At 45.7% G+C, this 24,083-nt stretch overlaps 1 protein-coding gene across 4 annotated transcripts in view; it reads left to right on the forward strand.

The window, feature by feature from the left end:
• Positions 1–24,083, forward strand: part of MRTFA (myocardin related transcription factor A) — a 140,791-nt gene that overhangs the window by 98,736 nt on the left and 17,972 nt on the right. For all 4 annotated transcript variants that reach the window (XM_037513500.2, XM_054696021.1, XM_037513504.2 and 1 more), the window contains one exon: positions 6,284–6,349. In XM_037513500.2, the coding sequence (XP_037369397.1) occupies positions 6,284–6,349 (66 nt within the window). The remainder of the gene's footprint in view (positions 1–6,283; positions 6,350–24,083) is intronic.

The following is a 24,083-nucleotide window of genomic DNA, read 5'->3' on the forward strand; positions in this document are numbered from 1 at the left end:
TGTAGGGTTTTAATCCTTTTAAATGTATTAGAAACTTGTTTTATGGTCTAGTGCATGATCTGTCCTAGAGACTGTTCCATGTATGCATGAGAAGAATATGTATTCTGCACTTGTTGAGGGAGTATATTGTTCAAGTCTTCCATATCCTTGTTGATCTTCTGCATACTTGTCCATTATTGAGAGTGAAGTGGATTGTGAGTGATGAGGAGATAAACTGAAATATTCCTTATTCTCAATCATGTAAGTAAGCGTCATAGAATTGAGTTAAAGTAAGATTGAGAAATCCTCAAGTGTTAGTTAAATCTTAGGGATTCCAGAAATGGCATCTACTGATATATTTTCTGACATTTTGCACCTCTTTATTTCAATATTTTAGTGTGAAAATCACTTTTAATTATTACGAAAACTGATACCTTTTAACTTAGTTATCATTTCTGGGTGGCAGTTTCTTCCTCTGAAATGTGAGAACCCCCACAGTTTAGAGCCAAAGAACTGAGTGTAGGAGAAGAGAAAAGATTGAGAGGGCTTGTTTGCTTTTTGGTTGCCTCATGGATTTTCTAATACAGTGAATTTTGACTGGATTATAATTTCTAGTCAAGGGGTACTAATTCGTCAACAAGTTTGTTTTGGAGCCTTTTGTAACATAGTCAGAAATACTGTTGCCAAATTCATTGTCAGTTTGCTTAGATTTGGTTTGAAGTTCAAGTTTCATATAGAAATTTAAAGAAATGAGAAAAAACCTTTTCAGTGTTACTGAGTTAGGGGTGGGTTAATGGAGTGTCCCTGCAGTCAGAATCTTCCTTGAAGAGGTCTTACTGAGAAAAGGATGGTGCAGGAGAATTCTTGTTCCTTACATGTCACTCCCATGTTAAACCCCTTCCTATTCTTTTCTATTTTCCTTATGATTTAAACTAATTCTCCCTATGCTAGAAATCTTGGCGGAATCAGTCAATAGTCAATTAATAAATTAGGAACAGTCTACACAGCTGCTCATCTCTATCCAGTGAAATCCAGGACCAATGACCAGTGGAAGCCACAGAGCTGAGTTTAAAGAGCATGTAGTCAACACTAATGATAAAGGACTGATCACAAAAATCTACAAAGAGCTGATGAGTCTCAACAAAAACAAAGAAAATAATCCAATCAAAAATGGGCAGAAGAGCTAAAAAGAAACTTCTCTGAAAAGGAAATGCAAATGGCCAACAGGCGTATGAAAAAATGTTCAACATCACTTGTAATCGGGGAAATGCAAATAAGAACTACAATGAGATACCATCTTACACCAGTGAGAATGGCACATATTAAAAAAACTAGCAACAACAAATGTTGGCGAGGTTGTGGAGAAAAAGGAACTCTCCTGCACTGCTGGTGGGAGTGCAAACTGGTCCAACCACTATGGAGAGCTGTGTGGAGATTTCTTGACCTACTAAACATAGAGCTTCCATAGGATCCAGCAATTCCACTCCTAGGTATTTACCCAAAGGACACAGAAACATCCATTCCAAAGAGCACCTGCACCCCTATGTTTATAGCAGCACTGTTTACAATAGCTAAGCTTTGGAAACAACCCAAATGCCCAAAAATAGATGACTGGATCAAGAAGATGTGGTACATATACACCATGGAATATTACTCAGCATTCAAAAAAGATAAACACATGCAATTTGCAGCAACATGGATGGCGCTGGAAGGGATCATGCTCAGCGAAATAAGCCAGAAAGAAAAAGAAAAATACCGGATGGTCTCACTCATAGCAGGGATCTAGAAAACTTAAATAAGGGACCAGGAAAAAGAATAACTATGAGAAAGAAAATATCAAAATCAACAAACAACTATGAACCAGAGACACTATATGGGGGTTGGGGGGCGGGGAAAGGAGGGCTTGGGGTCAAAATAAGGGAGCTGTAATTGTATGGGGAATATTAAAATAATAAATAAACAAATAAATAAAGAGCATGTAGTGCAAGGAAGGGGTACAGGGCAGGTACTCTAGGATTTGAGCAGACCAGGGTAAAGGAGGAGTCCTGGAGCCTTGGTGGTTTTCTCAGGCTTTTACTGAGCTTAACATGCATTGCAACAACCAGGTACACGGCAAGCAGGGGTGCCCAGGGGCCACAAGGCCGGCAGGCCTCCAGGCCCCAGGCAAGTCTTCATTCTGGGCTTCTCTGCCCTTCTTTCTCTCCTCCTCTCTCCTGCCTCTCTCCTACTTCTGCTTCTCTTGGTGATTATCTCAATACTCCTCCGCTGGCCCACAGAAGTAAACAGCACAACAGTGTAACAACTGCAGGTGACCCATCAGGCAGGACAATCCTAAAGGTGGGAGGGCAGAAAAGCCTGAAAACTATTTACCCAACAGAGCACCACTTACTTTTACTTTTTCTTTTTTTTAAAAGATTTTATTTATTTATTTATACAAGCACTGGGTACAGTCAGAAGCACGGGAGGGTGAGAGAACTCACCAGAGCCAGAGTGGGGAGCAGAACAGGCAGAAGGACCGAAGTACACTGCTGAGGGGAGCAGCGGGTGGCAGGAGAGGTCTGCGCGCCACGTGGGACCCTCTTCCGGTGGCCGGGGAGCAGCCAGGGATCGAACCGGCGCGGCAGAGGCTGCCGCCAGCCTCACAACCCAGCGCTCAACCGCTGCGCCACCGGGGAGGCCCTACTTTTTCTTTTCAGTCCTCATTGACCCAGTTGTTTGATATGTCCAATTCTTGGAATGTCATCATTACATTTCCGTGGTCCTAATAGGATTGTTCACTCCTTTAATTTCCCAAGTAACCAATTATTCAAATAATAGGTGATTGCTGCTGTTTGATACTGAAAGAAAACAGCTATTTCCATGAAGAGTGGGACACTAAGGATCCCCCACTTCACAGTTTGATTTATTTTCCTTTTATTGCAGTCATTTTCTGGCAAGCAGCTAACTCAGTTGATTCACCATTCGTCAACTTTGAAGGCATCTGTTCATCTATATATAGGCTGCTTGCATAGACACGTTTGAAAACAGATGATATATTAAATTTATGGAATTCAGTAACAGTGAAGAAATAAAGACTCATGTCAGTACACAAATAGGTACTTTTGTTTAGTTTTTACTGACTTGCAATGGAGAGGAAATCACAGCAATTTGAAAATGAGTTTGGTCGAATTCCTACTCTCTTGAATCTCCTTGTTTGAGCACTATGAGAATAATCATTTGAACTAGTAGATATTTCTTAGTGAGGGATGTGCATTAAATATATTAATTTAATATTAAATATACTCCTAATTTGGTACTTCCTGCAGTGAGCACAGAATATGTGGCTCTTAAGGTATTTTCTGAAGATGAATTATTAAATTATTTTTTAATTTAGTATTTTTAAAATTTTATATATTTTTTACATCATTTTTCATTTTTGCACAATGTATGCATTTTTTTTCTTTTTTTAAAAAAGATTATTTATTTATACAAGAACTGGGGTACAGGCCAGAATCACGGGAGGATGAGAGGATTCACCAGAGACAAAGCAGGGAACAGAATAGGCAGACTGATGAAATACACTGCTGAGGGGAGCAGACAGAAGAGGTCTGCTTTGCCGTGTGGGACCCTCACTGGCCAGCTGCGATCAAACCCGTGCTGCAGAGGCTGTGCTCAACCACCTGCACCACCAGGGGAGGCCCAGTGTATGCATTTTCATCTTGGTTATAGTCCCCATACAATTCCCACCCCCACTTGTTTTGATCCTACTCCCCCCCCACGCCCCCCCACAGTGTGTCTCTGGTTTATAGTTGCTTGTTGATTTTGATTTTTACTTTATTATAATTAGTCTTTTTCCTGGGATAATCTTAAGTAAATTGTGTAATCTTTCTGGGCCTCATTTTCCTTATCAGTAAAATAGTATTAATAATACCTTTTTCTTCATAGGGGACTTATGAAGATTAAATGAGTTAAAACATGAAACTACACGTCATGTTCTATAAATGCTAACTATTAGTGTGCAGTTACTGTTTTTGTTTTATTCTGCAAGGATTTGTTTTTAAGTGTTGTTAGTAATAATGATTATAGTAGGGGCCTCCCTGGTGGCGCAAGGGGTTAAGATGCAGTACTATGAAGCTATCGGCAGTCACTGCAGCAAGAGTTCGATCCCTGGCCAGAGAGCTGACCCACATGGTACAGCAGACCTCTCCTGTCTTGTCCACTGCTCCCCTCAGCAGTGTATTTCAGTCAGTCTGCCTGTTCTGTTCCCCATTCTGTCTCTGGTGAATTCTCTCACCCTCCTGCACCTCTTGCCTGTACCCCAGTCCTTGTATGCATAAATAAATAAATCTTTTTTAAAAATGATAATAGTAACGTAGTAACCTTCTGATTAGATTTCACACACTGTATGTATCATCGTTTTGAAATCCAGTTCAATTCAATGAATAATTATTAAATACTGTGTGTTAACTGTTATGGGGAACATGTATTAATAAGTTATATATCCTGTCCTCCAGGAGTTACAAACTAGTAGGAGAGATAAGAGATACTCATAACTATTAAGCAGGGCAAACTCTATACTTTTTATAACAAGTGGTAGCTCACAGAAGACCTGTAGTAATTCTGAATGCTGTGGAGTCAGGAAGGTCAGGTGAAGAGGTGAAGCTTTCCAGGCGAAGCAACTGAAGATCTGGGAAAAGTATGTGGTACTTGAGGAAGAGTGATTGGACAGCCATGCCTGGTGTGGCTTAGAATGGGAGCGACCATGAGAGCAAGGGCACAAGCCTGAGTTGTCGCCACAACCTGCAAAATCCTGGTGTGGTGGGTTTGAGGAGGTAGGAGCTTGAGGAGGTGGTAGAGTTGAAATTGGCCCAGAAATTTATTATTAGTACTGGGGAGGATAATGAGACCAATTAAAGAGATTTAAAGGTTGGGAAATGGATTAGGTTTTTGGCAGAAAGACTAGTTCAACTTTAGACCTGCTGAATTTGAGGCCTGAGCATGAGTCTACCACTGCTATTTTTGGAGACTTTTTTGAAAATTGCTCTATGGATGGAAAAGGCAGTTATTTTGGTAATAGAGGATTCCTCATCGGTGCAGGTCCTCCTCATAGGTGACTTGCAGGAGCCTTTTCATGGAAGGCTTATCATATAGGGGGACTTTATGCGATCCTCTGCACCCTCCTTCACTGAGTATTTTCTTACTTAGCATCTCAGTGAAAGCCGAGCCATCTTCTTTCTGCATGTTGAGTAGTGGAAACACCCTTTAGGTTTCATTGGCATTTGAAATGGAGATAATTGACTTTTTTTTTTTTTTTTATAGAGGCATTTTATTTATTTATTTATTTGTTTGTTTGTTTTGTTTATACATGCACTGGGTACAGTCAGAAGTGCGGGGAGGGTGAGAGAATTCACCAGAGCCAGAGCGGGGAGCAGAGCAGGCAGAAGGACCGAAGTACACTGCTGAGGGGAGCAGCGGGCGGCAGGAGAGGTCTGCGCGCCATGTGGGACCCTCCTCCGGTGGCCGGGGAGCAGCCGGGGATCGAACCGGCGCCACAGAGGCCGCGGGCAGCTTCGCAACCCAGCGCTCAACCGCTGCGCCACCGGGGAGGCCCGAGATAATTGACTTTTAACTTAAAAAAATCCCTATTAAGTTGTTTTGTCAAATGGTGTTGCCAAGGTGGAGGGAGGAGCACCCCTGTGAGGCTCCCCTAGCCCAGGTGTGCTTTGAATCTGGTGGTTGATTCACCTCTACGTGAGGAGGAAGAGGAAAAAGAGAGTTGTATTAATGATAAACTATTGTCTGGCCTAGAGAAATGCATTGCTTGCTGAAGATAGGAATACTTTTTAGATATGACAAAAAAGATTTTACAATGATCAGTCCTTCTTGATCACAAGAATAGCTGTATCACTATGCTTACGGTGGTGAGCTTCTGCTACAAAAAGCAAGAAAAAGTTTAGGACTCCTAGAAAATTTCTTCTGGCTGGTGAGCCTGTCTGTATTTTCTTTGAGTTAAGAATTTGTGTTTTCAGTGTTAGGAGGAGGACCATGTTGTAGGAAGTTTTGAGCTATTAGGCAAGACTTTGGTACTTTGTGGATTGTTATCTCTCTGCAAGACCCTTTGCAACTTCCTCCTGCCGCCCACAGCAGAATACGGAAACCCTGCTGTATCAGGCCACTTCTGCAATTACAGTCATAAGCGCAGGGGATCCTTCTTCCACACTACACTCTCCTGTTTTGGAGACTGACTTTGCATTTGAAAATGTGTTTTTTGTGGAGGAATGCCCAGTTGATCCTTCATCTCCCCTCTCTCTTTGCTGCCTTGCAGTGCTGCAGTTGAAGCTCCAGCAGCGCCGGACACGGGAGGAACTGGTCAGCCAAGGGATCATGCCGCGTGAGTACTGCGCTGTGCTCTTGCTCTGGTAGAGGTGCACGTCGGACATGGTGGTGTGCACCCAGTGCACCATGGGATGCATCTGACAGAAAACGGGGACTGGTTTCGTTTATCACTTTTTTTTTTCTCTCACTTTTCCTATTTCAGGGACTCTCAATCACATACTTAAGACAACTGCCCTGGCTGATCAGGTTCAGTGAAAGACCAGCATTAGGTTTAATGGTGCTTCTGAATCATCTTTAGCTTTTGACTTGCACCTTTAAAAGGGTTTCTACGCCCAGTTACACTTCCTCTTATAAGAGGAGCAGATCTTGAGCTGGGGTATTGTGAGAAAGAAAGCACTTCTTGGATTTGTTTAGCCGTAGTGTTCACGTTCCCGGGGACTACATGCACTTTTCCACCTGGCATTTTGAATCAAGCACAGTATTACTTACATGGAGGCCCTTGGTTCCCCCGGGGCTGGCATGGGTGTGAGTGCATGGGGTCGTTGGTAAGTATTATCACAGCGCTGGGCTCGATGTGCACAGAACTGCATCACTTGGGGAGAAATGAAACCAAGAAAACTTGCTTTTAATACCAGCAGCGCTTTAAAAGTGGAAAATGGAGCCAGCACAATTTTGCTCTTTTTGACATTCTTGTTAGTCATCGGCAGAGCACTTGGGCTGCTGCTTGGGTGCCCTAATGGGTTTTAAAACAAAGGCAGGCAGCAGCTTCTGCTTCCATAGTGGAGAACTGATGCTTTTCACTTTAACTCAGGGCCTGCTAATGTACTGCCACTGCATTCTCCTAATTCTTCATTCAGAATATTTGCATACCTGATAGATGCCCATTGATACGAGATAAATCCAACTCCTACTCTCAGGAGGTTTATATTTAGCAGGAGAAGACCATTAAATAAACAAGGGAACAGATAAACAAGATAAGTTCAGAGCATAAATTCAGAGCATGTGAGTTTTATGAAATAAATTAACTGGTTGGTGTGTCAACAAGAATAGCAATGAGATGGGGTGTTACTCTGGATAAAATGGACAAAAAGGTTTCCCTCAGGAGGAAGTATTTGAACTGAGATCTGGGGGATAAGATGGAGTCAGCCATTCAGAAGCAGGAAGAGGGCCCAGGGAGTGGGGAGAGCAGGTCTAAGGCCTAGTGTGTGCTTGAAACACCAAGGAAGCCAGTGTGTCTTGGGTCTGGTGAGTGAGGGGAGAGCAGGGGCAAGTTGCGATTGACAAGGGGACTATGGGGCCAGAATGAAGGAGATGGATTTTGTTTTTAAGTACATTGGGAAACCATTGAAGGCTTTTAAGCAAGTAAGGATGGGAGTTGATTTATAATGACTACATTTCTAAGAGCTAGAACTATATAACAACTATAAAGAATCTGTCATCTATTTCTATCCTTTCTAGAGGATTTATGCATGTTTTTGTTTACTGCAATTTACTACCAAACCGCTCATCCACATTATGCTGCCCTCCTCTCTGGCCTTCGGTGAAGGACTCCCTACCCCAATCCTTGAAGTGTCATATAGAGCAGATGTCTTCAACAGTGGGTCGGTGGTTTCATCATGTAGGACGGTGTTGTACTTTACAGTGCTCCCTGTCTGCCAGTCTGCAGGCCTTTGTAGAGGAACAGTTTAGCCAGCATCTCCTCTGCTTGTCCCTGTCACCACCGACATGGTGTGCTTAACATCTACTCTGTGTCCCAGATGCTGTAGAGATTAAAAATATATAAGGCTTGGTACCTGCCCTCAAGACGTTTAATGGTTTATTTGGGCAACTAGAATTTACCCGCACACAAAATAAAGGGCAACTCAGTGCTCATGGGTGGGGTGCTGGCCGCAGTGATAGTACTAGTTCTGAGAATGCACTGCTTTTCAGGACCCGTACCATGTTCCGAACATAAAAGCCACACAAGGGCACATGTTCTTGCATCGTTCTTTGACTTGATACTGTTGAAATCACAGTTCAGTAGATGTGCTGAATATCGCTTTATACAAGCATTGCTTGTATAATGCCCCATGTTGTCAAGACAAATGATGCTTCAGTTACTGCAGCTATCTGCTCGTGTGTTTGTCCCGCTAACTAACTTGTGACTGCCTTGAAAAACTATCTTATTATATTTATGTCCCCAGTGCCTGGCTCTGAATGAATGAAGGAAGATAGCTAGTCATAAAATTGTGTGTTTGTGCACGCGCGAGTGTGCAAGAGAGAATGAGAATGAGAGACAGACAGGAACAGATACCACTCTGTTGCAAACTTGGAATTCTGGGTATAGAATTTGAAACAACATTCCTATTCTGTCAGGAGCCCAGGTTCTATAGTGTTCTGAGTCTCTAATTTTATGCTTCAGTTGGTCTTTGAATCAATGAAGCAAGTATTATTGCGCTTCATACAGGAATAGAAATGAGCTGCCACTATGAGAATGTCTCCCCTCACACTAAGAGCCATGGATACAGTTTGGTTTTTAGCTTTCCTAGTGATGAAAGTAGGTAGTGAATTCCTGGATTATGAGTGAAAATATTGAGGCCTGGAAGTATTTCAGGTGTGACATTCCCTGCTTATCCACATACTTAATGCCTCACAAATAGAGTCCTGAATCCCCAAAGATGAGGCTCTTTTTCATTTTGCCAACTCTCCCCTCTTTGACAGCCCTATTTCCTCACCATGGCCCTGCGCCCACTGCCCTAACTGATGTGGTGATCTTACACCCTCGTCTCCCTCACACTCCCCACCTGCCATCCCCCACCAACATCCCTTCTCAACTTTCAAGGAAAATAAGAGCAGAGCTGGAGGTAGATTGTAAAAGATCAGTATGTTGCTGTTGATTATCAGAGACTGGAAGAGTAACATCTGATTTGAAGTGCTCACTTCCATTCCTGTCTTGTTGGCCTGAGGAGTTTCTGAAAAGTGCCTTTATATTTAAAGTTCATGGTGCAACAGGATATAGCGAGGGTCCACAATCAGTATCATCAAGTCTGTGTTCTGCCATGTCATTTATATGTTTTATCAGAGTCTTCTCTCCCAATTTTTTTTCTGGCTCTGGGGAGAAAAACTCACCCACCTCATTTATCAGAGAGCTCATACCCAGCTCCTGCATCGGGCTGGCTCTCAGCTCTGACGTCCTGTCTGCGGGATGCCATGTCTTGAGCGGTGCCTTGTCTTCAAGGGGTGATCATGCTTCTGCACATTGTTCAAAGTCTTGGTATGGTCTGTCCACAAAGTTCAGGAATTAGAGAAATCTCCTAGTCCCTAAATACCCCTGGGCCCTTTGATATGCTCTGGTCATGGCATCAAAACATGGCATTTAGGGGTTGGTTTCCTATGTGTCTTCAAACAGGGTCATTTTCAGGGATCCTCCATTCTCATCTTGTAAACATGTGTCTCAAATTTAACACTTCTTAACCCCTGCAGAGTGCTGGATAACAGAGGCTTACATATTCCAGGTCCTGAGCTTTCTTTAATACTGTCTGAAGCTCTGCATGTCTTGAGGGAGAGAAGAGATGACACAGATAGGAAGCTGGTATTTAAGTGCAAATTTTAAGACCAAGAATGCTGCTCTGTCCAGGAAGAAGACTCACAGAAGGGATGGAGCATGCGTGGTACACACTGTTCTCAAGAAAACTTCCCCCACAGCCTGTCTTTTTGGCATTTAAAGGTGTATAAAGTCATAAGGTTAAGGTGAAAATTAGGAAAAATGTTCTGGCAATGAGAGCTGCTGCAGAGGACTAGCCTTTTAAAGGGAAATGTGGAAGTTCTCTTCTGCAGACAAATGAGGGAAAAGTCTCCTGTAATCTTTCTGGATATGAGAGAACAGCTTCATTTGTCTCTTCCTTCTCAGCCTTTTGTTCTTCTGTTGTGGCTCCTTGGGAAGCATAGAGTAGCATACGCTAATGCTGTACTTGGCCCTCGGTTCTTTTCCCATGGACACGTGGTAGAAAAATCTCAGTAGGCAAGCATTGAAATGTGATGCCTTGCTCTGTCTGTTCAGCAAGTTTGTTTTTTCGTATTAAATGGTGTTTCTTTGTACCCAGACAATAATACATGGCAGTGGCTGAGAGAATCCAGAGTAAGAGTGAGAGGTCAGCCAGCCAGTGTCAGTCCACTAGATTCAAAACCACCTTCCACCTGAAAGGTGTGCGAACATGTTGCTGAGTGAAAAAATGAACAACTTGGCCTGCTAGTTTTGACTGGGTCGTGGATCTGCAGTAGGCCCAGAATAGCTCACTCATGTTGAAACTGGAAAGCGTGAATTCTGCAGCTCTGTATTTTTAATAAGCTTCAGCATAGCTTGACTCCTTAACCCTTCAGATCTACAGTTTGAGCCCTTTGTCACACCTCAGCTGCTGGCTTTAGCAAAGTGACAGTGTGGCCCTGTTGTGGCGCTCACAGCTAATCTAACCTGTCATTTTTGTGGGCCCTCATGTAACAGCCCTGCACTAGGAAGAAATTTCTTCTAAACCCTGACAAAAGGTTGTTTTATGGCTGGGAGTATCAGAATTGATTACTGTGCTTCCTTTTCTTAGTAATCATATTCTTCTTAGTAATCATTTTTGGTTATTTGTGTTAGGGAATTATTCTATTATTCTTCACCAGATGTGCAAACTGAGTTTCAAGAATCTCTTTTCTGATTCATTTGGCTCACATTCATTTTGCTTAAACTTTTAGAACTAATTTTTAGTTTTTGTTACCCTTAAGAAGATAAACCAACCTCATGAAGCCTCAGAGTTTCTTGTAATGAGAAGACTTTGATTTAACTTTGCCACCATCAGTCCAGGCTATAAATACTGTGAATCCAAGAGCTATCCTTTACAGCAGCCCTGTCCAGTAGCACTTTCAGTAGAAGTAGTCTTATTTATTTACACTAGCCACATGTGTATCGAACACTTGACATATGGCTAGTTTGAGTATAGAGCTAAATTCCCCATATTATTTTAATCTAAGTAGTCATATGTGACTAGTGGCTATTACATTAAACAGTGTTTTAGGTCTCTCTTTGTCACTTAGGAGTGATGTGACTTTGGGCAGCTCAGTTAACTTTCCTGAACTCAGCTTCTACTCTTATAAGATGGGGTATTAACTCTCTTTCCTACCCCCCAGTGTTAGTTTGGAGAGAGATGAGATGTGTATTGTTTGTAGATGTGAAATGTAGGTAGTATTGTTCTCAGGAATTAGAGGAGTGTTAGCTGGCATCTATCACCTTGTGACTGTGAAGGCCACTTTAATTTAGCTCATTAAGTTTTATCAAAGCAGCTTTTAAGAATAGGAAGGAACTATGTTTCAGTAAATAAAGTCCTTCTTAATCCCACTTTTCTGTCTGCCTATGGATTAAAAACAATTACTGAAAATTGTTAAGTCAAAGAACTACTCTGTTAAGACTCATCCCCTTGGGCTGTGTATTAACAGGATTGTTGTCCGTGGTGGTGCTTATTTCTTAACCTCTCTTAAATAAATGAAAAAACAAATCAGGTGGTTGGATTGGAAATAATGTGTTTTTTTTTTGTTTGTTAGTTTTCAAATTTCCAGATCACTGCTGAGAGACAGAAAACTTTACCAGTGAGGACATGGTGGTGATACCAAAGTAGAAGAGGGTCTGATTTAAGGTAGAAAGGCTCTGCCCTGCCTTTTAACTTGCAGAGTTTATAAGATAACAAAATGGTGGGCTTCACAGAAATGTCACTTGTATGATGTCCGAGGTACCATGTCTGGACAGTTGCTTGTGGATCATGAGTTTGGGTGGGAGGCTGGAGTGAGAGAGACCTGCTCCTGGGCCTTGGTCTTTCCCCATTTTTCCAGTCCTCTGGGAGTTTCTGGCAGCTCGGTGTTGTCGTTTTTAAATTGTCCCTGTGAGTCAAAGAAGTGTGGCTATGATCTGACCAGGATCTCTTCCGAGCAGGAGCTCAGTACCCTACAGTTTGCCTGCTGCTGCAGGTCGGTCTGTGTCCTCAAACTCCTGCTGCTCTTCAGAGGCTCACTCATGAATTTCATTGTGATCCATTTAACTCTTTAGATATAGTTGTCTTTAGATCAGAGAGCTCTCCTCTCCTCTCCTCTCCTCTCCTCTCCTCTCCTCTCCTCTCTCTCTCTCCTCTCCTCTCCTCTCCTCTCCTCTCCTCTCCTCTCCTCTCCTCTCCTCTCCTCTCCTCTCCTCTCCTCTCCTCTCCTCTCCTCTCCTCTCTCTCCCCTCCCTCCCTCCCTCCCCTCTCCTCCCCTCTCCTCCTCCCTCCCCTCCCTCCCCTCCCTCCCCTCCCCTCCCCTCCCCTCCCCTCCCCCCCTCCCCTCCCTCCCCTCCCCTCCCTTCCCCTCCCTCCCTCCCCTCCCCTCCTCTAAAGATTGATTGATTGATTTATTTATTTATTATTTATTCATTCATTCATTCATTCATACAAGCACTGGGTACAGTCAGAAGCGCGGGAGGGTGAGAGAATTCACCAGAGTCAGAGCAGGATGCAGAACAGGCAGAAGGACTGAAGGACACCGCTGAGGGGAGCAGTGGGCGGCAGGAAAGGTCTGCACGCCATGTGGGACCCTCCTCTGGTGGCCAGGGAGCAGCCGGGGATCGAACCGGCACTGCAGAGGCTGCGGGCAGCTTCGCAACCCCGTGCTCAACCGCTGCGCCACTGGGGAAGCCCTCTTTCTTTTCTTTCTGACATAGTTGACACATTAGACAGTTGATGTCTTGACATAACATTATATTAGTTTCAGGTGTACAGCACCACCTTTTTTTTTTTTAAGAACCAGAGAACCCCCACCTAATTGAGACACATTGTATCTTCTGCACAATAATGTCACTATCTCACTGAGGTTGAACCCCAACTTTAAAATGGCATTTAAAAACACTACAGCAAAGGGCCTCCCTGGTGGCACAAGGTTGAACACAGCACTATGAAGCAAACCGCAGCCTCTGCAGCACGAATTTGATCCCCGGCCGACCAGGGAGATAGCCACATGGCGCAGCTGACCTCTCCTGTTGCACCCGCTGCTCCCCTCAGTCAGTCTGCCTGTTCTGTTCCCTGCTCTGTCTCTGGTGAATCCTCTCATCCCCGCACCTCTGGCCTGTACCACAGCTCTTGTATGTATAAATAAATAAATCTTAAAAAAAAAAAAAAGCCATAAAATATAGTGTGGAAGCCAGGATTAGGGTTCACTTGATCCCTAGATTTGAAGCTGAGAGAAAATTTTGTTAGTCATATGCCCCAGAGATCATACGGCCTCAGGAATCTTCTCTTTTCCAAGGAAAAGATCAGCTGGGCACATCACTCTCTGGTGTTTTAGGCTGCATTTCTGATAGGTGCCACCTTTCTCATCATTCCCTGCTCTTGTAGACTGTGTTTCTACCTCACCGCCTCTGAAAGACAGAGGCAGATCCAATCCAGGCCTTCCAGCTTCCTGAAGGTGATAGTCTGATGGGTCTTCCTGACAGGGGAATTTTATGACAGCCTGCTGTGCTTCTGGCAGAATTTCAAGTTTGAAAATTGAAAGCAGTATTCGATCAGGACCTGTGGTCAGGTGAAGTAAGCATGAGGGTGAGGGAAAAACTGATGGGGTGACCAGTTGCTAACAAATTCTAATAAAGGACTCTCAAGCGAGTCGTCTGCATTCCAGGTGCAGTCTTTGTAGAATCCGAAGGGCAGTCCAGTAGAGCGCTCCATTGAACAAGCCACCAAGAGTGGTCTTCTTTATGTGAGTGCTTGGTACAGCTTCCTATCTAAAAATTTTAGTAGGCACAATGAGGTAAAAGATATAAATAAAAATATATATTTAGTAAAAAAGAATACAATATATAATATATATAAATAAAAATTTTAGTAGGTATTCACCTTCATGTAATTATTAGTTCTTGAAATATCGGAGCTCTGCAAGGCCAGCTTCTTTTCAGAATAGTAAAGGAGTTTATAAAGTCACTTGTTGATGCTACTTGCTCATTTTACCCAAACAATTCAAGTCCTAAGGAATTATCCACTCAAGGGGAGTATTTAGGCTTATGGAATATTGTTTGTAGAAGGGCAAAGGTGATTTGGAACTTGTATCTAAGCAGATGAAATTAGGTATATTGATTATGAGACTTCAAAAAGGTGACAGCTTTTGTGTGTGAGAGAGACAGTGATCTGGAGGATCAGACTGGTCCAGGGTGTGGAAACCAGGTGTCAACATGGCTGGCATGTGTGTCAGAAAAACTTGGAAGGCCAAGTTCAAAATATTTTAGCCCTGAGATTTTAACCTCTTGGAATTCACTGTACCAGTTGATTTTCATAAGACCAAGTGCTGACCTTTCCTCCTGGTTGTTGTCTCTCACCATCCATGGGTCAGGGGAGACTCTGGAGCAACTTGCACTCCCGAGAAGGAGGAGATTTAGCATCCTTGAGCCTCCACTTTTTATTGCCTCTTGGTTGTTGGCTCTCCTGCTGGCTTGGGTGTGGGCGACCTCCCAGCCCAGGGGTGGTGGCAGGCCTGTACACCAAAACAGGATGTGCAGGAAGCATGTCACTGTCAGTCTGGATCCTTGCTTGCCTCAGCATGTGTGGCCCTCCCCCACACCCCACCACCCCAACTTACTGACACAATTTTAATTCTATTTTCATTGTCATGGCTAGCTACTGGAACTGGGGGTACAGCTCTGGCTGTTGGTCTTGGTTGCAGGATGTTTTTGTAGGCATTTTGCTATGATATCTGAAAACAGACAAAAGATGGACGTCAGCCCAGTGAACTCACAGCATTTTCTGTTTCCTTCAGAAGGAGGATGACACAAAAAAGTTAAACCAGCAGCAGTGCCTGGGGCTTAACAGCCCTTCCTGGAGACAGCAGCACTTTCACTTTACTTAGCCCACGTGTCTTTGGTGCAGTAGTTAATTGCCATTTTGAGGATGAGGATACTGAGAATCATAGGGGTGCTAGGATTTGTCCACAGTCACACCGCCTCTGAAAGACAGAGGCAGATCCAATCCAGGCCTTCCAGCTTCCTGAAGGTGATAGTCTAATGGGTCTTCCTGACAGGGGAATTTTATGACAGCCTGCTGTGCTTCTGGCAGAATTTCAAGTTTGAAAATTGAAAGCAGTATTCGATCAGGACCTGTGGTCAGGTGAAGTAAGCATGAGGGTGAGGGAAAAACTGATGGGGTGAGAGTAGCCCTGGCATTTTTAAGCCCTCCGAGCTGCGGTTCCTCTCTGCTGGTCGTCTGGCTTGCACGCCATGGGTGTCTTCCCACGTGAGTCGTGACAGCCCTTGGTTAAAGCAGAGGCTCTTGGTTTCTTTTGTGTCATTGATGCTCCTTGGAAAATCTTACACATCCTCTAATTAGTTATCTAGAAAGGACCCAAAATTGAGTACACAATTTCTGGGAATGCATAGATATCCTAAAGTTGGTACAGTGTGCCCGGGTTGAGAGCTACTGCTCTGCCTGGATGGGGACTCCCATGCACAGTGACCTAGCTGACACCAGCACAAGCCCTTACACACTGGCACCACAGCCGACCTCTGCGCTTTATTGTTCATCCTGTGTGTGGCCCTCCCCATTTCCTGTACTGATGCCAATGACTGAGTTTCTGTAACTCCTTTTTAATGAGTGCCATTTCCAGGATCTTGGTCATAACAGCAGGATATCCCAGTTGAATTAGGCACTATCCCAGGGTTCCAGGAAACTTTCAGAAATACATGCTTTGCAACTCCAAGCAATGATCCTAAAAGGGGCTTAGGAGATAGAACTTGACCAAGTTGTGAGCATCTGTGTGGTCAGCAGAGTCGACATTTTGAATCAAGCTTTTACATGATGAAGTCCTTATTGACTGCACATCCTGGACAGTTAGCTCCTGGTAATGCAGAATAAGCAGACTAAGAATCCCTTTCTCATCTGCAGTGTCACCTTTCCTCTGCCTTTTGGACTAGGGAAACATTGGTTTTCAAATTTTAGTGGAGCCAGAATCCTCAAAGACCTTATTAAAGACTAAAACCCAGGGGCCTCCCTGGGGGCGCAAGGGGTTAAGATGCAGCCTATGAAGCAATCCGCAGCCTCTGCAGCATGAGTTCGATCCCCTGCCGGCCAAGGAGCTACCCACATGGCGCAGCAGACCTCTCCTGACTCGCCCGCAGCTCTCCTCAGCAGTGTATTTCAGTCAGTCTGCCTGTTCTGTTCCCCAGTCTGTCTCTGGTGAATCCTCTCACCCTCCGTACCTCTGGCCCATACCCCAGTTCTTGTATGCATAAATAAATAAATCTTAAAAAAAGACTAAAACTCGGGAATCTGCATTTCTCAGATACCTGCAATTTTTTTTTAATATTTCAAAAGGACAGTTTTCTTAAGGAAAGGAGAGAAAAAGAGGAACCTGCATAATCACAGGTAGGTAGGAGAGCTGCTGCAAATGGCTCTTGCCCCACTGGGCCCAGTGCTGTTGACATGTGTCCCCTTTGTTTTTAGTGACAGCATATTGTTATTCTGCCCTCCCAGGAGCTCTAACTAGAGGATAGCCCTGCCCAGGTGGTTCAGAAGTTGATGACAGATTTCTAAGACAGGTGAGGCTACTGTGAAATGCTTAGGTAGAGAGATAGCTTGTGACCATGTCTCTAGTGCTGGAAAAAGCCTGCTTGCCTGCTTCTCTTGTGGCCTTGTGCTAGCACAGTGGTCGTTTGATAGAGCTACTGAGCTGCCTGGAGCTGTGTAGCAGATTTCTGTCCTAGGGCCAGGGGACGTGGCAAAAGACCCCGCTAACTTGGGACAGTCTGATGATACGGTAGGTCCCTTTTGAGCTATGTTGGCCCCTTTGAGAGGGCTGGAGGGAAAGGAGGGGAGAATGTGTGCCTCCCTGACAGTTCTGAAGTTGTTCCTGAAGTCCTCCCTTTTGTTCCATTGCCAGTATTTCTTTTCCGAGGAATAGCCAGGAGCAGGCAAATGTGGAAGAGGAGGTTAAAATCGTTGTTGTTTTGCAGCTGTCACATTTTGGAGGGGGGGAGATACTTGATTAAGGAAGTATCTTTTCTCCGCCCCACACTCCCTCTCTCCTGCTGAAATAAACGTAAAAGATCTGATTTGGGGATCAGAAAAATCAGTCTAATCTTCATTCCGTAGTTAATTCAGATGTGACCTAGAGCAAGTCAGTTCTCCATTATACAATGTGCAGAAACAGCATGTGCAGGGAAGCTTGGTTAAGGTAATTGCCTGCAAACTGCAAATACCAAAGGGAAAACGAGCCATTTGCAGCTAGTCTCTTTCTTTATGTCACTCTCAGGAGCCTTCGTGTCAGTGGCAGGTTTGACAAGGACAGAAATTCCTCTTCCCTGCTCTTTTCTCCAGACCACTTGAGAACAGTATAGTGTCCAAAGCCCTCCAAGGCCCTCTGGGGCTCTGTGTCCCTGCAGCTCCTCCTGGACATCTCTGTTCACTCTGCTCTGCCTCCTGTCCCTCAGGCAGGTTCCTGCTGGGAAGTCGCTCTCGCTCTTCTTCATCTTCCCAGATGGCTCAGGGCTCCCTCCCTGCCCTGCAGGTCTCACTCAGAACTCTTTCCCTTACTGCTCCAAGTACCCTGTCCTTCTCTCCCAGTGCCCTGCCGTTAGCCTGCCCCACCTGCTGCTGCGTGGCGAGCCTGAGCTCCCTGGGAGCCAAAACCTGGTCTCACGCAAGTGGTCAAGTGGATGCCGGAAGGATGAGCTAGTGAGGGGGTAACCATTAGCACCTCTAGGGTGCAACTCCACTTCCTCACCTCTCACTCCTCAACTTGTTGTCTTAGTTTCTTTCTCCACCAACCCACTGGCACGACTGAGACCACTGGCCACGTCCAGAAACTGTACGATCTGCTCACTGTTAACACCTCGCTCTTTCTGCCTACGCCTCTTTTCTGAAAGCTTACTCCTGATAACAGCCTTGCCTCTCCACCTCCGAGAGCCTCCTGGTGTTCCCTTTTTTCCAATCACCCTTCCTAAAATTCTGGGATTCTCTTAAGATTCAGTCTGGGAAGTATTTTCTTCTGTCTCTGCATATCATGTGATCCCTAGATGATGTCTCTCTCACACACACCCCCCCACACATACTCTTACACACCCACTTCCACTTCTCTGTGTGACATGTCACAGCTCATAGTCAACATGCCTCAAACTGAGCACACTCTCCCACCCTGTCCCTACTTACTCTTCCTGTATCCCCTGTTGAGAGTGTGAATGGCACAACCATTCACCCAGTCACCCCCATTTTGTTCTTTTAAGTGCCCTCTTAGTCACTAGTGGAGCCCTATCTCCTCATTGATTTCAAGTGGGGATCATCACCACATGCCTAAGTCCTTAGGTAAATGGTGGTTAGGGAGCAAGATTTTCACATGGCCTCAAAATGTTGCCCAACAGATTATGTATTAATTACAAAGCAGAAATGCTACCTTTAAGATGATGGGATACCTGGTGCTCCTTTCAAACTTGCAGCGCTGTCAGTGGTTGGACAGCATGAGCTCATGTGCCTCCTGCTGCTAAGTACATATCACCTATTTCGTCTTCTTGCCCCTTCTTGTTTAGCCTATTTCTAATCATGAGGAAACAGACAAACTCAGAATATAGGGCATTCTTCCTGCAGGACAGTGGGCTTAGATACTTAAGTCAGTGTTATGAAAAACAGAAAAAGGCAGGAGCAATAATATTCTAGGTTGTGACCAAAGAGGCAAATTAAATCTTGAGTTAAGGAAAAATTAACTGCTACAGAAGACATTTTGGAGGGCCTCCCTGGTGGCGCAGGCGGTTGAGCGCCGCACTGTGAAGCTGTCCACAGCCCCTGCAGCGTGGTATCGATCCCAGCCGGCCTGGGAGAATCCCACATGGTGAAGCAGATCTCTCCTGTCTCGCCCGCTGCTCCCCTCAGCAGTGTATTTCAGCCATTCTGCCTGTTCTGTTCCCCACTCTGTCTCCGGTGAATCCTCTCACCCTCCCATGTTTCTGGCCTGTGCCCCGGCTCTTGTATAAAAAAATAAATCTTTAAAAAAAAAAAAAAAGACATTTTGCAGATAATCAAAATTCAAATATGAACTGTAAATTAGATTATATGACTGAGTTAATGTTGATCTCCTCAGGTGTGATGTTATTTTAGTTTCGTGAGAGTGTCCACATTCTTGGGAAATGCACTTTGTTATCCTGGGCCCTGGTGAAAGCCCTGACTTCACCAGCCCTTCTGACAGTCACTTCAGTAGGGAGGGCGGGCAGCCTCGCCGCCGCTGGATGGCGGCCACCTACTTGGTCTTGTTTGGCCTTCTTGACACTGCCCGGACTGGACCAGAAGTGTGAGTCTGGGCCAGGAGTATCGGCCCAGCCTGGTAAGGCCCCACCTGGCCGTTTCTGATGGGAGACAGGTGAGGCCATTGTCTTTTCAGTGGTGTTGGGCTGGAGCAGAGTCATTATTGTCTAAGGTTTTCTCTTAGTGGGCTGCTCTTTTCTTGGTCTTTGACTAACGAGAGTAGGTTTTGTTGGGGCTTTTTGTCTGCTCCATCGGTCTTTGTTGTCTTCAGCTCCAAGTCTGGGATGTGTGAAGCAAAAAGGGAACTCAGGGAGCTCATCCCTGTGTGGTTTGCAGGTCCTCAGGTCCCTAGTCAGTCTGCATTATTCTCTCCACTTTCCAGAACCTATGCAGTGTGCAGAGTTTTTAGTTGTACTTAGCGGGAGGGATAGAGAATAGTGTCTGCTATGTCTTCCCAGGTGCAGAGGCCCCTACAAAGCACAATCAAGCTCGTCATGAGCAGGGCCTGCCTCCCCTTCCAGCCTCGTTGTCCCCACATGAACGCCTTGGTCCTGCCATGGCAGACTGCTGGTGTCTCTCGTGAACTGAACATGTGCCCTTTCAACCTCAGAGGAAACCTCACTGCCTCCCTTATCTCCCCTTGGTGTTTCTTTTCCATTCACTTGGGGCTTTCTCTGTAAAACCTACCTGACCGGTTCACTCTCTTTTCTCAGGCTGCATTCTGCTGCTCCTGTCCTCTGCATCCCTGTGAATGGCCTCTGTCACTGCAGTCCATCTTGTTTTGTGGTTGTCATTTCCCTGATCAAACCATGAGCTGTGTTTTTGAGGCCCAGGAGCCCATCCTGTATATCCTCGTCTTGGAACCTAGCATACATAGTACCTGGGTGCTTAAGACCTGTTCCTGGTAGGTGGGTGGATGAGTGTGGGTTCCCACCTGACTTGGGTGTGTATGCCCCCGTGCTCATGCTCGCCCTGCAGCGGCACTGTGTGTCTGCCCACGGCTTCCCAGTAGAGGAAGACTCCCGCAGGCTTGCCTGCAAGGGGGGCTGTGTGGGCCACGGCAGGGCGTTTATCTGTTAGCTGTCCTCTGGGGTAGCCTTGAAGTTCCTCTGAGTACATGGTTGGTGGGGAGACTCTGGCATATTTGTTAACAAGAATAGGAACCATGGTTTTTATTATGTCAACACTAATAAAGTGACATTCAGGCCCAGGCACCTAAATTAAATTTTCCTTAATGAGGAGGAAATGAGGCGTGGTGGTCCATTGCTTTCATTCCTCGTTGAGATGTGTTTCTAGCACTGCTTTCTTCTCCTAGAAGATTTTCATTTGCCTGCATATTTAAGTCAGTCTAGGGCTGCTGGTGGGAAAGCTCAGGTTTGAGGACCTAAATTAATGTGATCCATTGACTTTTTCTTTTAAAGATTTATTTATTTATGCATACAAGAGCTGGGGTACAGGCCAGAGGTGTGAGGGGTGAGAGGATTCATTCATCAGAGACAGAGTGGGGAACAGAACAGGCAGATTGACTGAAATACACTGCTGACGGGAGCAGTGGGAGAGACAGGAGAGGTCTGCTGCGCCATGTGGGTTTCCTCCCTTGCTGGAGATTGAATTTGTGCTTCGAATAGCTTCATAGGCTGCTTCTTAAACCCTTGCGCCACCAGGGAGGCCCCGATCCATTGACTTTTTTTTTTAAAAGATTATTTATACAAGAACTGGGGTACAGGCCAGAGGCACAGGAGGGGGGGTGAGGCAGGAGAGGTCTGCCCTGCCATGTGGGCATCTCCCTGCCAGCCAGGAACCAAACCTGCACTGCGGAGGCTGCAGACAGCCTCACAATGCCTCAACCCACTGCGCCACCGGGGAGGCCTAGATCCGTTGACTTTTTTTTTTTAAAGATTTATTTATTTATACAAGCACTGGGTACAGTCAGAAGCACGGGAGAGTGAGAGAATTCACCAGAGCCAAAGCAGGGAGCAGAACAGGCAGGTGGACAAAATATACTGCTGAGGGGAGCAGCGGGCGGCAGGAGACGTCTGCGCGCCATGTGGGACCCTCGCCTGGTGGCCGAGGATTGAACCGGTGCTGCAGAGGCTGCGGGCAGCTTCACAACCTAGTGTTCAACCACTGCGCCACCTGGGAGGCCCGATCTGTTGACTTTTAAGGGGGTTTGTATTGACTGCTGTTCTTTACAGTGAAGACCAGTCCCTCCCAGAATGCACCAGCTCTGTGGACCAGGAAGCCCGTAGATGCGCGGAGCATGGGGCAAGCTCTGCTTTGCAAGTGGAGAGCAGTTTTTTTTTTTTTTAAAGATTTATCTGTTTATGCATACAAGAGCTGGGGTACAGGCCAGAGATGCGGGGGGTGAGAGGATTCACCAGAGACAGAGTGGGGAACAGAACAGGCAGACTGACTGAAATACACTGCAGAGGGGAGCAGCGGGCGAGCCAGGAGAGGTCTGTGCGCCATGTGGGTTGCTCCCTGGCCAGCGGGGATGGAACTCGCGTTGCAGAGGCTTCGGATTGCTTCATCGTGAAGTGCTTAACCCCTTGCGCCACCAGGGAGGCCCAGGTTTGTTTTAAGAAAATTGACACATATTTCTTTTTCTAATTCACAAATGACCTAATTTAATTAAGGCTGCAGACAGGCAAGGGGAGCAAGAATAAGGGCGAGGGCAAGAATAAGGAGAGAGGGAATAGAATATTAGTTGGTGGCCACAGCCTACCAGGGATGGGACCAACATCTAAATCTGAAACTCTGATTAAGAACACCACGCCCCTTAGCTACTTCTGTTCTTTCGATTTGAGAGGAACTTGGCTATTTTTCCTTCCAGTACATGATTCAAATTCCCTCTGTTCACACAAAGTGGGGCAGATGATCCAGCGGAACCAGCTCTGAAGGGGTCCAGAAGTGCTCTCCGGCACGAGCAGCATGTATTCCTGTAAATTGTGTGCACAGCTCTTGGTTTGCATTGGTTTTGGGGGGCTTCTCTTTTGACCGCCTTCTAGGGGTTTCTGGGGAAATGAAATCTCTGAGTAATATTCTGACCCCTCTGGCAGTCATGGAGGCAGCAGGGAGGCGGGGAGGAGGGGGTGCAGGGTGATTGTACCTTCCCACTTGGACCCGTCCTCACAGGTTAACTTGGACTCTTTTTGGGGGTCTCTACAGGGGACTGAAGTTTAAACTTTAAAACCTTTTTTTGTGTGTTGCTGTGCTTCTCTGTCTCATTCCCTTAGCATGGTCGCCGGAGGTGTGTCGATTATGCACAGCCATTTGCTGCTGTATCCACTTTGTAATCACGTCCTATAGACAATTCATTCGTTTATTGAATGAATTCTGTGCTGGGTACTCTCAGCACTAGGGATACTGGTAGACATGAAAGAAATAGACTAATCCCCATCCCTGTCATGATGGAGGTGGTTCTAGTGGTGGGAGACGGACACCACCACCTAAGGAAGATAGGAGTTTGTGAAGAATGTCAGTCAGTGAGTGCTGTGGAAAGGGTCAGGCACACAGGGCAGTGGGTGAACACTGCGAATTTTTTCTTTGATTGCCTTTAATGTCTCACCCATGTGATAAACTCTGCAAGAGTGAGGCTGTATATTCACTCCCTGCTGGGCCATTACACCCAGCACAGATGCCTGCTGATCAGGGCTTTTGGAGACTGATTTCAGAGTTGAGCCGGCTTTACCTCATAGAAGCCGGTGCAGGGGCTGTGCTCGCCCACTGAGATGCGCAGTACGGGCCTGCCCAGCTTGGAACTGGGACTTCCTGGCTAGTGAGTGCCCTGGAATGCTCCAGCCAGCTGGGGCCGGAGCCTGGGCTGGTTCTTCCTGGAGCTGTGCCGATTATGATTTGTTAAATCTAGAGCTCCCCCTGCTGTTAGGAGTCGGGTAGGGTCTCAGCAGATCTTTTAAAGTGGTTTCTTTTTTATCCTAAGACTTAGAAAAAATCTTTCCAGAAGATTTAAATTTTTTTTTATTTATTTATACAAGCACTGGGGTACAGGCAGAGGCGCGGGAGGGTGAGAGGATTCACCAGAGACAGAGTGGGGAACAGAACATGCAGAACGACTGAAGTACACTGCTGAGGGGAGCAGCGGGTGAGGCAGGAGAGATCTGCCTCGCCATGTGGGAATCTCCCTGGCCGGCTGGGAATTGAACCCACAGTGCAGAGGCTGTGGACAGCTTCACAGCGCTGCGCTCAACCCGCTGCGCCACCGAGGAGGCCCAAGATTTAAATTTTCGAAAAAGACATTTGGAACTTTCTTCTGGGATGCTGTTGCTAAGGCCCAGCCTCCACAGGGTGGGGTGTGAGGAGGAAGCACAGAGTCCGGGGCAGGATAGGGTCCTATCTGTGCGCTTGCTACTTTTAGCGTCTCCTCGCCCCTGCCCTCCCACCACAGCTAGCAGCCTGGCAAAAGTTATCTCCGCACACAGTTTCACAGCTGTTCAGAAATGCTAGGCAGCAGAAGTGAAACTGACCAACGTCTTGTAATTTCTCCCTTATTGCTGGCTTCCCTACCTGAAGTGAGTCAAGTCA

Source organism: Talpa occidentalis, unplaced genomic scaffold, assembly GCF_014898055.3.
Source record: "Talpa occidentalis isolate TD23 unplaced genomic scaffold, MPIMG_talOcc4v2.1 talOcc4.16, whole genome shotgun sequence".
Taxonomy (NCBI): Eukaryota; Metazoa; Chordata; class Mammalia; order Eulipotyphla; family Talpidae; genus Talpa; species Talpa occidentalis.